Source organism: Pristiophorus japonicus, chromosome 4 (genome assembly GCF_044704955.1).
Source record: "Pristiophorus japonicus isolate sPriJap1 chromosome 4, sPriJap1.hap1, whole genome shotgun sequence".
In the NCBI taxonomy this organism is placed as follows: Eukaryota; Metazoa; Chordata; class Chondrichthyes; family Pristiophoridae; genus Pristiophorus; species Pristiophorus japonicus.
In genome coordinates this window covers 202,136,767-202,152,719 of record NC_091980.1, presented here as the reverse complement: position 1 = coordinate 202,152,719, position 15,953 = coordinate 202,136,767, and the positions used below count along the sequence as shown (strand labels likewise).

Below are 15,953 nucleotides of genomic sequence, written 5' to 3'. Positions count from 1 at the left end.
AGTTCTCGGTATCTGTCATAAGCCTCCCTTTTTTTCTTTATCCTACCCTGTATGTCCCTTGACATCCAGGGGGCTCTAGATTGGTTAGTCCCACCCTTTTTCCTTAAGGATGCTTGCTCTGAACCCTCAGGATCACCTCCTTGAATGCCTCCCACTGCTCTGACACTGATGTATCTTCTAGTAGCCATTTCCAGTCCACTTTGGCTAAATCCCATCTCAACTCAGCAAAATTGGCTTTTCCTCAATTAAGAACTTTTATTCCTGTTCTATCTTTGTCCTTTTCCATAACTACCCTAAATCTAACTGAATTATGAAGGGGTATCTCCCGCTGCTACCCCTTCCACCTGCCCAGCTTCATTCCCTAAAACTAAATTCAGAACCACCCCCTCTTTTGTTGGGCTTGTTACATACGGGCTAAAAAAAATTCTCCTGAATGCATTTTAGGAATTCCGCACCCTTTATACCATTCACACTAATTTTATCCGAGTTAATATTAAGGTACTAGAAATCCCCTACGATTACTGCCCTATAGTTTTTGCACCTCAGACGTTTGCCTACATATTTGCTCTTCTATCTCTCTCTGACTGTTTGGGGGTCCAAAGTATACTCCCAATAGTGTGATTGCCCCTTTTTTGTTCTTCAATTCAACCCATATGTCCTAATTTGATGATCCTTCTAACATATTGTCCTTCCTCACAGCTGTAATTGTTTCTTTAATAAATACTGCGACACCCCCTCTCTATCCTGTCTGAAAACCCTGTAACGAAGAATGTTGAGCTACCATACCTGCCCTTCTTTCAGCTATGTCTCAGTAGTAACAAAAATATCATACTCCCAAGTGTCTATCTATGCTTTCAGCTCATTTGCCTTATTCCCTATACTCCTTGTATTGACATATATACCATTTAGCACTGCCAAACTCCCTTGTTGTCTATTTTCCAGCCCTTGTTTCCTCTGTCCCAAATTCACTTTCTACTTTCTTGCTGTCCAATTTCAGCTTTGCTTCTCTCCCTTCTGAATCTATTCTCAGGTTCCCACCCCCTTGCCAAGCTAGGTTAAAGCATCCCCAACAGCACTAGCAACTGCCACCCCACCATCCACCGGCGAGGATATTGATACCAGCTCTGTTGAGGAACAACCTGTATGCCTTGTATGGTCCCAACACCTCAGGAAATTAAAGCCCTCCCACCTGCACCAATTCTCCAGCCATGCATTCATCTGCTTTATCCTCCTATTTCTGTGCTCACTAGCACATGTGTAAGGGGGAAAAAATTACACTTGAGTAAGAAGCATAAGGGAATTAGGAGGTTGAGGAATCGGGAGTTCCTCTGCCTTACGGTATGGATTGTAATATTGACCGGTTATGTATAACTCGCTTATGTATGTACAGCAAGCTTATACACTCGCTTACATTGGGCTAGTAAGAAGGGAATAGCGAAGCCTGATGGGTAATGAACCATCTGAAATAGTCAACACTGCATTGACCCTTAGCACAGAAAATAGAAGATGAAAACTCATTCAGTACAGAGAACAAGGACACAAATGTTTGGGAACATAAACTGTAAACAGAATCTGACAAATGAAAAACTGTATCCCGAGTTCTCTCGTGAAGAGATAAGGATGCCATATTTTTTTAAATAGAGTTACTTTACACATCATAGGGACTATGGCAAAGTTCACATCATTGAACAACATGATTGACATATGATGAGAAATGAACAGGTGAGAAAGAACCACTCAGAGCTAGTCTGATAAGAGTCAACAAATCAATGTAACTTCTGATAGCAGTAGACCAATCGATGATTTTGTAGGAGGGTAGCACCCGCCTCAAAAAACTGTATAATTGTAATTGAAACCTCTTATACTTTGAAGATTCCACGTTTGAACTTTCCCTTGCATTTGCTCGAAATAAACTAGTTGTACCGAAGGTTTCGTTTGATGGATTCCGTGGTCGTTATACGGGCGGGGTGTCGATTCCTTATATCAGGGAGTCCACCTTTAAGGAGAAAAGTCTTCTTTCTACCCCAACAACGTGGCACTGGGAGTAATCCAGAGATTACTACCTTTGAGCTCCTGCTTTTTAACCTCTCTCCTAGCTCCCTAGACTCTCATTCCCCTTTCTATCTATGTCATTGGTACCGATATGGATCACAACCTCTGGCTGTTCACCCTCTCCCCCAAGAATGCCCTGCAGCCGCTCGGTGACATCCTTGACCCTGGCACCAGGGAGGCAACATAACATCCTGGAGTCACGCCTGTCTGCTCCAGTATCGAATCCCCTACCATTATTGCTCTTCCACTCTTCCAGAGGCAGCGGAGTGGCTGAGCCACCCATGGTGCTGTGGACTTGGCTCTGGCTGCACTCCCCAGAGGAACCATCACCCCCACCAGTACTCAAAACAGAATACTGGTTGGAGAGTCAGATGCATTCTGGGGATTCCTGCACCACCTGACTGGTCTTCCTCTTCTGTCTGATGATCACCCATTCCCTCTCTGCCTGCACACTCTTAAGCTGCGATGCGGCCACCTCTGGAAACGTGCTATCCACGAAGTTCTCAGCCTTGCGGATGGACCGCAGTGACCCCAGCTGCCGCTCAAGCTCCGAAACACGGATCTCGAGCTGATATTTCCTGCACATGGTCATCCAGGCCACGAGAAGCATCCAGGACTGCCCACATGGCACAGCACGTGCACTCCATGGGACTAAGCTGCCCTGCCATGCCTCTATTTAATAGACTAAGAACTACACTATGAACTATTTGATTATGAAATAAACTTAAAACTTAAAACTTAAAAAATAACTCACCAGCTACTCACCAATCAGCTCCTTCCCTTGTGCTGATGTCACTTTTTTTACTCTGACATCACTTTCGAATTCTGCCTCTGTTGAGTTGCTCCCAGATAAGGATTAGGAAAAGCAGCTGAAGGAAAGGTTGAAGAGGAAGGTTTTAAGGAATTGGAACGGTTTAAGGAGAAATTTCCAGAGTGCAGAGTCAGGATGGCTGGAAGCTCTGTCAATAATGGTAAGGCAGAGAGAGCAAGGAACACACACTAGACCAGAGTTGGAAGAGCAGAGGGAACAGGAAAGGGACAGATGACTAGAGGAGACTGCAGAACAAAGGCAGAGAGGAGCCGAAGAATTTATAAATAAGGATGAGGATTTTGAAGCTGTTAGGCTAAGGGATGGAATGCCAATGAAGATTAGCAAGAGAAGTAGATGAATGAAACTTTGTGCAGCATAGGATACAGGCAGTAGAGTTATCGATAAGGCAGTTTTTTTTCGGGTGGAACTCAGAAGACTAGCACGGAGGTCATTGGAAAAAGAGGGCATGGAGGTGACAAGGGTATGAATAAGTGGCAACAGGAATGAAGGAAATAAAAATAGGCAGTGTTATGGAGGTGGAGGTAGACAAGCTTGGTAGAGGACTCATGTGGGGTTTGAACCATCTTAGAATCAAGCAGGACATCGAGATTGCATGCTGTTGTGATAAGCTTGAGTGGGCATCCAGCAACATGGTATAATCAGGGCTGAAGTACAGGGTCTCTGGCAGGGTCCAGGCTTTGGTCTTATCAATGCTTAGCTGTAGAAATTTCTGGCTCATTGATGATGATGATGATGGAAGGGCAATCATAGATCATAGCAATAGTCTTGGAATCAAGAATAATAGAGGCAAAACTGGGTATTGATAGCATACATATGAAAGGTGACCCCATGATTACAGATAATAGCTCCAAGAGGCAGCATATAGATTAAAACTAGGAGGTCCAAGAATGGAACCTTGGAGCACATTTTGAAAGTACCACTGAATCAGCTTCGTATCACATTTTTATAGATTTTGAAATGCAGTGCGATACATAGGCTTTTTGTAGCAATATCCACTCTTCCTATTAAAACACAGAGGCATCGTCAAGCCTTGGAATTATCCAAGGGAATAGTCATCTAGGTTCATTTTACAACAGAGAATCTGGTAGCTCCAAGTCATCTAGCAAACTGGTAATCTTTGCAGCTATGCTACCTGCCGCCACCTCAGTAAAACCTCAACACTACACAAGGTAGAAAAAGCCATTAGACAGCTTAAGAACAACAAGGCTACGGGAGTGATTGGAATCCCTGCTGAGGTACTGAAGTATGGTGGAGAGGCACTGTTGGCGCAAACACATGATCTCATCTCTCTCATCTGGGGGGAGGAGAGCATGCCGGGAGATCTCAGAGATGCAGTGATCATGGCCATCTTTAAAAAAGGGGACAAGTCCGACTGCGGCAACTACAGAGAAATCTCCCTGCTATCAGCCACTGGGAAAGTTGTCGCTAGAGTCCTCCTCGACTGTCTTCTCCCTGTGGCTGAAGAACTCCTCCCGGAGTCACAGTGCGGATTTGTCCCCTACGGGGCACAATGGACGTGATTTTTGCAACGCGACAGCTGCAGGAAAAATACAGAGAACAGCACCAGCCCTTATACATGGCCTTCTTCCACCTTACAAAGGTCTTTGATACTGTCAACCGCGAGGGTCTATGGAGCATCCTCCTCCGTTTCGGATGCCCCCAAAAGTTTGTCGCCATTCTCCGCCTGCTCCACGACGACATGCAGGCCGCAATCCTTACCAACGGATTCATTACAGACCCAATCCATGTCCGGACCGGGGTCAAACAGGGCTGCGTCATCGCCCCAACCCTCTTCTCAATCTTCCTTGCTGCCATGCTGCACCTCAGTCAACAAGCTCCCCGCTGGAGTGGAACTAAACTACAGAACCAGTGGGAACCTGTTCAACCTTCAGTGTCTCCAGGCCAGGTCCAAGACCACCCCAACCTCTGTCGTCCAGCTACAGTACACGGACGACGCCTGCGTCAGCGCATATACAGAGGCTGAACTCCAGGACATAATCGACATATTTACTGAGACATATAAATGCATGGGCCTTACGCTAAACATCCATAAGACAAAGGTCCTCCACCAGCCTGCCTCGCCGCACAGCACTGCCCCCCAGTCATCAAGATCCACGGCGCGGCCCTGGACAACGTGGACCATTTTCCATACCTCGGGAGCCTCTTATCAACAAGAGCAGGCATTGACGACAAGGTTCAATACCGCCTCCAGTGCGCCAGGGCAGCCTTCGGCCGCCTGAGTGTTTGAAGTCCACGCCCTCAAAACTGCCACCAAGCTCATGGTCTACAGGGCTGTAGTAATACCCGCCCGTCCTGTATGGCTCAGAGACATGGACCATGTACAGTAGACACTTCAAGTCGCTAGAGAAATACCACGAACGATGTCTCTGCAAGATCCTACAAATCCCCTGGGAGGCCAGACACACCAACATTAGCATCCTCGACCAGGCCAACATTCCCAGCATTGTAGCACTGACCACACTTGATCAGCTCCGCTGGGCAGGCCACACTGTTCGCATGCCAGACACGAGACTCCCAAAGCAAGCGGTCTACTTGGAACTCCTTCGTGGCAAGTGAGCCAAAGGTGGGCAGAGGCAACGATACAAGGACACCCTCAAAGCCTCCTTGATAAAGTGCAACAGCCCCACTAATACCTGGGAGTCCCTAGCCAAAGACCACCCTAAGTGGAGGAAGTGCATCTGGGAGGGCGCTGAGCTCCTCAAGTCTCAACGGCGACAGCATGCAGAAATCAAGCACAGGCAGCGAAAAAGAGCATGCGGCAAACCTGTCCCACCCACCCTTTCCCTCAATGACTATCTGTCCCACCTGTGACAGGGACGGTGCTTCTCGTATTGGACTGTTCAGCCACATAAGGACTCATTTTAAGAGTGGAAGCAAGTCTTCCTCGATTCCGAGAGACTGCCTATGATGATGATGATGATGATGATTATGATGATTATGGTCATCTGCCTGAAATGCTGTTTTTTCTTTATTTTTCTGTTCTGACTGATACTTACAACAATGATTCCAATGTTCCATGGCACGGGTTGGGGTACAGGTGACACTGCTTTGGGAAATGTCTCATTCATAACTAGGAAAGATACTTGACACTAGTACATGAAAGTCTAAGATTGGACGTTTTACTTTTGCTAACAGCAGCAAATTTTAGATTTTCTATTAGTAAGGAAACTTAAGTCCCTAACTTTAGAAATCTTACTCTTTGAATGTAGTTATACTAATAGATTAGAATAGGCCCAATGACTAGTGTAGGGAAAAATCAGAGATTGTACCCCTGTAAGAGATTTATTTGAGGCAATCTCCCATATACCACTTGGTCCCATGTAACAAAAAGCTCTATGCCAGACCCCAGTTCTTTTTGACAGAGACAGCATGCCGTGTAGACCATTCTGACGTAGTGAACTAGATAATGTTTTTTCTCAAAATTTGATCATCTCCGATCACTTCAAATCAGCGAGTAAAACAACAAAATTATGGACGATAGGATTTATATATGAGGAGGATCAAATACTTTCAATGACTGAGGAGACTGTACCAAAGGTAGGTCATCTAACTTTTTTCTTAATTCACAGCCACATATTTCAGGATAATGTCAAAAGCGGGTTGCAGTGATTTGATCTTAAGACCAAATAAAAAAGAATATATTCTTTGGAAGCCAAAGCCAAATCCCAACAGAGATGCATTTGAGATTTTTAGTTTAAAAAAAAAATCTTAGGCACCGTCTAACCCCAAGCTCTGCATCACGCTGAATCAGAAGGAAGAGTCAAAATTCAAAGTCAGCATTTGGCAGTCTGCCTTTAGAAAATAATTCACTGTGATTGGCTGTCACCAGCATATTCGGCAGACACAGGCACGTATAACATGCTGATGAACTCAGGCAAGTTGACTTAACTGCATGTGATCCTGTGGAAGATTTAGCGGCAGCACAAAATTCTTACTTGATTAAAACCAGTTACTAATATTAGTTTACAAAGTTGAAAGCAGTCTGGTTTGCACAAACTGTACATTTAATTTTTCTTCTCCCTTTTCCTCAGATTCGGAGACAAATTTACCTGTTTGAGATATGGTTCCATCTGATCCAATGTTTTCCCAAGATGCTTCGCTGGATCTAGACCTGCCAAATAAAACAATAGTATCTTAATGGGATATTTTTAATAGGCATTTTTATGAATGCATTCTGAAACATTTTGTTTTGTTCTTCAGATAAAACATAATCACATTTTTAAAAAGGACTGCTGGGCAAAGGATTAATGAATTATATAGTAAAACGAAATGATTTGGTTCGCATCATCTTGATTATCAATGACCATCGTCACTCTGAATCACATGCAATAAGTACACAACCTAATTCCAGACAAACTGCAATTTAACTGGAAATGCTAAAAACAAGTTATGTTGATAGATTTTTTTTTTATGGAAAAAGCAAACGATGAGGCAAGGATAATTATTTGACAGAGCAAAGAAAGTATACCTTGAAATAATCTTCCCAAATAGTCAAAAGCCACCAAGACCAAGTTAAAGGAAAGGGGCTATTCAAAGAATAAGAATGGCCAGTCTCTTTAATGCCTTGCTTCAACATACAATTTTACATATTGTTACAAATATGCAAAAGGAAACATCACATTTAAGCAAAGACACTTCAATGCTGTGCCAATATGCTTCTCGTGTGACAATCTTAATTCATCATAGCAATCTCACTGTAACAGTGGGTGTTTTTCAGAGTTCAAATGTACAAAGCTTGATAATTTCATCACCATTACTTATTCTAAATTCCCATGGACACAACACTGACATACTGTCAGTGAGTTATCATCTCCCAGAAACTGCAAGGGCCACAACCTCCTGGATCTTATACCATCATTTTTCAAACTGAGGTTACTGGATCTTTGGAGTGCTATGAGAGAATGTGAAGGGATCCTCTAGGTCATCAATTTTGTTTATTCCTCAGATTTCTCCAATTTGTGGCATTTACTGACACGGACAATGTATTTCTATAGTTGTGTATTAAAATAATGTTTTCCACAATGAAAGCCCTGTTTTTTGACAATTAACAGGCAGGGTCTTTAATAAATTAGGACAAGAGGTACCAAAGAGAGTATCAATATTTGCAGGGTTTCCCAGGATTGTAGCAATGTTTATGGTAGATCTCGAGGGATGTGTCAATATTAAAGGGGCTTCAGTACAAAGATAAAATACTTGGGGCCGAAATTGCCCCTTTCCCTAACGCCTGTTACTACCGCAAACGTTGCAGAGTGGAGTGGCCGCCGACTTTTGGTGCAATGGCCACTGCTAGGCCAATTGCCCTCCCAAGTTTTCCCGGCGGTGCCTAGATATCTCCTCTTACCGCTCCTCTGCTGCCGATCCGTGTTAAGCACGCCATCACCGTGCGCACCGCCAATCTAACCCGATGGCGACATTCCTCTTGGAAAATCCTCAGCCCGCCACAACAAGCTTTCACCCAGCAGTGCAGTGAGGCTGAGGCCTTTTGCAGCGGCCATGCGGCTTCCCTTAAAGGGGATGGCTCACTGCCTCTATGTTATTTTTGTCAGCCGACTGTCATGTCAGCCTGACAATTATGTCCCCAGGTTCGGCCGGGCCACCAACAGGCAGCCTGGCACCCCCTCTTGGGAGCTGAGCCGCTGGCCCAGCCAAAACCCTCCCTGGTGGTCCAGTGGGCCGAAGTTTAAAAAATGCGGAGGAGCTCCTCTTTAAGGGAAGAGGAGAGCCGTGGTGACACGGCGCCATGATGACGTCATCACGGCGGTGAATACGCACCGCTCCCAACCTCTGCCCCTCAGTTGCTGTCACCATCGCATTTTTGCCCCTTAGGGTGTAGTCAGCACCCCCCATTATGACAGACTTCCGAATGAAAGCAAAAAAACGACGCAATTTCCCGAAAAAGTCGACCTGAACCGCAGCTGCGGTAAAAAAAATCTAAACGAGGTGGGAGCACACCATTTCAGGCGGGAGGGCAATTTGTACCCGACTATCTTGTGCATATTTACTCTCACCGAAACTCTTTTAATTTGCTTATTTTTCCTACTATTTTCACTATCAACCTTTCCCATAATTATGTTTTTCACTATATTTGATATATTTAGAAGTAAACATGATTTACTTTGAAATGGATATATACAATAACAGTTTACTTTCATTTATAGCAAAGGAATTATGGCTACAGGTAATTACATTGATTAGGATATGATGCAATCCTTCAAACACATGAATGTACTAAAATATAGAATATAACTTTATCTGTTGCTCAATAACATTTGTTTCTTATTGATACAATATTGATCGGCTAACAAGACTAGATACAAACACATATTACAAGAAAATTGACGAGCAATTTTTTTTAATTACATTTTCTATTTCCTTTTCTAAGGCTTTATTTCCTAATTCTGTTTTATTCCAATTTTTGCTTCTCTAACACCACAAGTCATTTCCTTTTCAAAAAAAACCTCAAATTAGTGCATTCATGCAGTTCAAATTGTTGGGCATTGGACTTCTAGCTGAAAGGTTACAAGCCCAAAGTGTTATTGGCTCAAATAAAAACAGAAAATGCTGGAAATACTCAGCAGATCTGCCAGAATCTGTGGAGAGAGAAACAAAGTGAACGTTTCAGGTCGATGACATTTCGTCAGAACTGGAAAAAGTTAGAGATGTAACAGATTTTAAGCAAGTGCAGGGGCAGGGAAAGGGGAGAGGGGAGAAAGAACAAAAGGGAAAATCTGTGTCACTGGCTCCCTCAACTGAGTGAATTTTATCAATTTTCAGCCAGGCTTTCGGGTGGAGTGCCACACACAAGTTAAAGTTACATCTCAAGCAATTAAAAAAAAATCAAACTTAAATCACAAGTTTCTGTTAAGTGAAACAGAAGTTGCCACTGAAAAGACTGAAGCCCAAACATGCCACTACCATGAACGGAAAAAGCCAGCTTCCTTGATGCTCTCATCTGTGAAAGGCACCAATCTGTGGGCCCAAGTTTGTCCCCAGGGTTAGAACGGCGCATCTCCGTGTGGTGCAGCGACATTTTAGAACAGAAATGGCGCCTATTATTTACCTTGGTATTCTCCCCTCCGTCCAGTCGATCCAGGCTCTTGGCGCAGCGCAGCAGAACGCGTGGGAGGCGGAGCCCGGTCCCAGCACTGAAAACAATGCTGGGACCTCTGCACATGCGCGCTAGAGTGTGCGCGCATGTGCAGTATCTCCAGGCCCCCGAGGCGGCGTGGGAGGAGCCCAAAGAACGCCACCCCGAGCCCTGGCCGAATGGGCTGCCAGCGCAAAGATCGGACTCGGGCCTCCTTCCCTCCCTCCCGTTTAGCCCCCGCTCCGCCCCTTCCCCCCCTCCCGTTTAGCTCCCGCTCTCCCCCTCCCTCCAGTTTAGCTCCCGCTCCCAGCCTCCCTCCCTCCCTCCCATTTAGCTCCCACTACCACCCCCCTCCCGTTTTGCTCCTACTCCCCCCTTCCATTTAGCTCCCGCTCACACCCCCCCTCCCGTTTAGCTCCCGCTCCCCTCCCGTTTCGCTCCCACTCCCTCCGCCTCCTCCCCCCGCCACGCCCCCACGGCGTCATCGGCGGGGCCCGCCGGCCCGCCCGGCATCTTGCTGGGGGCGGGCCCCGTCCAATGTCTTCGGCGCGGCCCGTTCAGCCTCCCTCTCCCCCCTCCCTCCTCTCACCCCTCCCTCCTCTCACCCCTTCCCCCCTCCTCTCCCTCCTTTCCTCCTCTCCCTCCTTTCCCCCCCTCCCTCCCTCCTTTCCCCCCCTCCCTCCCTCCTTTCCCCCCTCCCTCCCTCCTTTCCCCCCCCTCCCTCCCTCCTCCTCTCCCCCCTTCCTCCCCCTCCTCCTCTCTCCCTCCTCCTCTCCCCCTCCTCCTCTCCCCCCCCCCTCTTTTCCTCCTCTCCCCATCACTGTCAGAAACACAGAGACACACTGACAGAGAGAGAGAGACAATGACAGAGAGGAGACACTGACAGAGAGAGAGAGACAGAGATGGAGACACTGGGGGTGGGGGAGGGGCCGTCCCAACACACTGTTGGACGGCTCCCGGTGCTGCAGTCGGTGAGTAGACACGTAATTTTTTATTTACTGATTGATTTTTTAAATTATTTTTTAAATTTTTAATTTTTTTTGATTTTATTGGTTGATTTATTAATTTATTTATCATTTATTATTAATGATGGCTCTTCATTTGTAAAAGTGAAGTGTTCACTTAATGTTTGTAAACTCCACCCCCCCCCCCACTTTTCGTTCCCTACGCCTGATTTATAAGTGTAGGCAAGGTTTTTCTGAGCATACAAAAATCTACACTTACTCCATTCTAAGTTAGTTTGGAGTAAGTTTTCGCTGCCCAAACTTGCAAAACAGGCGTAAGTGGCTGGACACGCCCCCTTTTGAAAAAAAAATCTGTTCTACAATGAAACTATTCTAACTCACTAGAACTGGAGCAAATTAAATTTCGAGAATTGCAATTTCTAAGATGCTCCATTCTAAACTAGTTGCTCCAAAAAAATAGGGGCAACTCAGGCCGAAACTTGAGCCCTCTGTCTTACCAAGCCGTAGTCAATATACATTCCCTGGTTCAATTCTCTATGTTCAGTTACCTAACCATAACCAGTGCAGCAATTAGGGCACTGCAATGTGCTTCAGTGCTCTGGGCTAAGGAGTAAGAAAAAAAAAGCCAGGTTTCTCACTCATGATCACTATCCAGTGATTTCTACAATAAAGTATGAAAATGTAGATGGCAGGTGAGGACAGGATTAAAAGTTTCTCCTGTGAGCAAGAGTTTACCTTTACTGCTAAATATCTAGCCATATAATAGCATGACCCAGGAGCTGGAACAATGATACCTTTTGAATGCTGGATACATGTGCTTCCACCTGTGTTACTCCTATCTTCTGGAAAGTGGACTGACCAGTACTCAAGTGAGACAATACCAATTGTAAATCATATATTACATGTAAAATTAACAGCATACAATTTTCAGTGAATTTTCAATTTCATTATGGTTTTTGTAACAGAGAATAACAGAGCATGCTACTCTACCCACATTAATGGGCTAAATTCACAGAGTAGAAAATTCCTCAAATCAGTTGGTTCTAATTGTAGGAATCAAGTTCTCTCTCTCTGTGACTGTTTCCACCCCAAACGTCTAGACTGTCCTTGTTCCAGCTCAACAGGAAGCCACCTCCCACTATGCTCAAATAAATGAGGCTATTCCAACATTATATACATAAAAGCCACTATAATGTAATAATATATCCCACTGTTTCAAACTGATATGGCATGTAAGAAGTACATTTCAACCAGCCACTTCACCTGGATCGAATCGGCATTCCCAGATAGCGTGTGTCTTGTGTGGATTTAATACCCTCAGTGCTGAATTTAACAGTAAAGCAGCAACTTAATATAAATGAACTCCTAGGCCAAATAGTCAAAAATCCTGTGACTTGGAAACTTGGAATCCAAGAGACTCTGAAATGTCTCATGCCAGAATTATAAGCTTCTGACTTTTATTTTATGGATGGATTTCAGAAAAAAACAATAATACGATGTGAAGATAAACAGCACATTGAGTGTCCGGTGGCATTTTCCATTATGCAAAGTTTTTTCTTTTCTTATTTTTTCTTTTGCAATACAGCTGCCCCACTGCATCTTTCTGTGTTTTTTTTTTAAACCAATCTTCTCCCTTCCTCTCCTGGGAGGATTAATTCACCTTTCAACACTCTAAGTAGGAAGAATGGTCACTTGGGGAGATGTGGGGGAGTGAAGCCACTGCTACTTGTGGAATTGTACCCCAAGAACAAGCACTGCTCCCAGGAGAGGAAGGGAGAAGATTGGTTAAAAAAAAACACAGAAAGATGCAGTGGGGCAGCTGTATTGCAAAAGAAAAAATAAGAAAAGAAAAAACTTTGCATAGTGGAAAATGCCACTGGACACTCAATGTGCTGTTTATCTTCACATCGTATTATTGTTTTTTCTGAAATACATCCATAAAGTAAAAGTCAGAAGCTTATAATTCTGGCACGAGACATTTCAGAGTCTCTTGGATTCCAAGTTTTGGTGGAAAAAGTAAATGAACAATTTCGATCGAAAAAAATTAAAAAGGGAGAAAATATTTCTCAGAATTACTACAACCAGTTCATTAACATCGCTATCCTTCTACACATATATTAATGCACTGCATATTTTACAATTGATGCAGACTCTGTTCCCAAATACATTGCACATATTCCAATTATCTAAGGTATGCTGTTCTACAACCTGTTTATCAATGATAATAAGCAAACAGATGGACCTTCATTTTAAAGTATCAGATTATATCATTAAGGAAGAAATAGCAGGACATCAAGATAGGAATAGTGCAATCAAGCAGACGCAACATGGATTCATGAAGGGGAAATCATGTTTAACTAACTTACTGGAATTCTTTGAGGATATAACAAGCATGGTGGATAGAGGTGTACCGATGGATGTGGTATATTTGGATTTCCAAAAGGCATTTGATAAGGTGCCACACAAAAGGTTACTGCAGAAGATAAAGATACGCGGAGTCAGAGGAAATGTATTAGCATGGATAGAGAATTGGCTAGCTAACAGAAAGCAGAGATTCGGGATAAATGGGTCCTTTTCGGGTTGGAAATCGTTGGTTAGTGGTGTGCCACAGGGATCGGTGCTGGGACCACAACTATTTACAGCATACATAGATGACCTGGAAGAAGGGACAGAGTGTAGTGTAACAAAATTTGCAGATGACACAAAGATTAGTGGGAAAGCGGGTTGTGTAGAGGACACAGAGAGGCTGCAAAGAGATTTACATAGGTTAAGCGAATGGGCTAAGGTTTGGCAGATGAAATACAATGTCGGAAAATGTGAGGTCATCCACCTTGGGAAAAAAAAACAGTAAAAGGGAATATTATTTGAATGGGGAGAAATTACAACATGCTGCGGTGCAGAGGGACCTGAGGGTCCTTGTGCATGAATCCCAAAAAGTTAGTTTGCAGGTGCAGCAGGTAATCAGGAGAGGGGTGGAGTACAAAAGCAGGGAGGTCCTGCTGCAACTGTATAGGGTATTGGTAAGGCCACACCTGGAGTACTGCGTGCAGTTTTGGTCACCTTTCTTAAGGAAAGATATACTAGCTTTGGAGGGGGTACAGAGACGATTCACTAGGCTGATTCCGGAGATGAGGGGGTTACCTTATGATGATAGATTGAATAGACTGGGTCTTTACTCGTTGGAGTTCAGAAGGATGAGGGGTGATCTTATGGAAACATTTAAAATAATGAAAGGGATAGAAAAGATAGAGGCAGAGAGGTTGTTTCCACTGGTCGGGGAGACTAGAACTAGGGGGCACAGCCTCAAAATACGGGGGAGCCAATTTAAAACAGAGTTGAGAAGGAATTTCTTCTCCCAGAGGGTTGTGAATCTGTGGAATTCTCTACCCAAGGATGCAGTTGAGGCTAGCGCATTGAATGTATTCAAATCACAGATAGATAGATTTTTAACCAATAAGGGAATTAAGGGTTATGGGGAGCGGGCGGGTAAGTGGAGCTGAGTCCACGGCCAGATCAGCCATGATCTTGTTGAATGGCGGAGCAGGCTCGAGGGGCTAGATGGCCTACTCCTGTTCCTAATTCTTATGTTCTTATGTTCTTATATCAAACCTACATTATGATCAATACCTTATGTGTGTGCTTGTCTTTTCCTTCAGCTGCCACCAAGGAGGATCAAAGAAATGCAGATGGCAGTAGCACTCATGCAGAAAGTACATCTTTGTAAGATTTATTTTTCATGAAAAATATTGTCATACACTAGTTAAGGTCAGGATTGCAGGTCATATAACCATGCCTGCTGGAAGTTGAGTTTTATAATGACAGCAGCTAGAAACCAGTATGATCAGTTGCATGTTGAGGGTCTACACCCACTAGGATCTCGGTTGAGAAAACCCAAGCTCAATTCACAATGGAGCACTTTTTAATCAGCAGAGAAGAGCTGAGTTCATCCTAGTAGTTTGGCTTGGATTTGAGCCCATGTCACAGACAGAAAATGACAGGGTGCTAACTACAACCAGTTCAATTTGACATTTCCTGTTATCTTGACAAGATCATTTTATACATATGAAAATAGTTAATGCAATACTAATTTTTCTGCGTTTAGATGTAGTTAGTGACTTTATAATTACTATTGTTAACTGCGTTACAATGAATGCTCGAGAAATCTACACTAAGTACAAGAGTAGGTTTTAAGCATTACAGGGTATTTCCATTCAGCAAATGAAGCATCAAAAGTTAAGAACATGTAAATTTAGGAAAACAAGGACTGAAATTATAGTAAAATATTTCAATCTTAATGGGATTGATCTTGTATGTTACAATATCATGCCCAGAAAGTGTTTTGTTTACAAAAGTTAATCCTACAAAGGCTTTAATGCAGTTGGAGTTGATTTTAATGGACTCTGGCAAGTATATCAAACTGTTCTGTCAGAGAAACTAATGCTTACACTGCAAAAGTTAAAATATACATGAAATCTCCAGTGCAGATGGTATAAAATTTTAAATGCCAGTAGTGTCACAAAATACATTACCTGTGCTCTGAATTCAGTACTTCTTGTAGGCCAGAATATGTAAAGTTTAAATAAGATCCTTACAGATGTAGAGCTACTGACATTACTCACTGTCCGCTGGAAATGCAGATATCAACAAGTTGACATTTATATTTTACTAAGGTTGCATGTCGCCTGATCAAGGTTCATGTTCATATTTGCCTTGCCCTAAATGTAATGTAAGTGACGCCTTTTTTATTGCAGACATATTTGAACCACATTGGAATTGTTCAGAATTGTTCAACGTTGCCGTGTAAAATGATTAAAGTACAGTAATTCAAACTACAGAATAACCTTTCTTGTGCTTGTTATAGTCACATATTTATGTCAAAGTAGTGCACGTTGAAAAGAGTAAAAATTGCTCAAACATTATTTAGACAAAAATCGTAAAACAACGGAATGAAAGAATGGACTGAGAATAGCCCAAAGCATATGTGATACCGAAGACA

At 43.5% G+C, this 15,953-nt stretch overlaps 1 protein-coding gene across 4 annotated transcripts in view; it reads right to left on the bottom strand.

Annotated features, from left to right (window-relative positions):
- Positions 1–15,953, bottom strand: part of dph6 (diphthamine biosynthesis 6) — a 363,508-nt gene that overhangs the window by 200,297 nt on the left and 147,258 nt on the right. For all 4 annotated transcript variants that reach the window (XM_070878999.1, XM_070878998.1, XM_070879000.1 and 1 more), the window contains one exon: positions 6,955–7,016. In XM_070878999.1, coding sequence (XP_070735100.1) covers positions 6,955–7,016 — 62 coding nt within the window. The remainder of the gene's footprint in view (positions 1–6,954; positions 7,017–15,953) is intronic.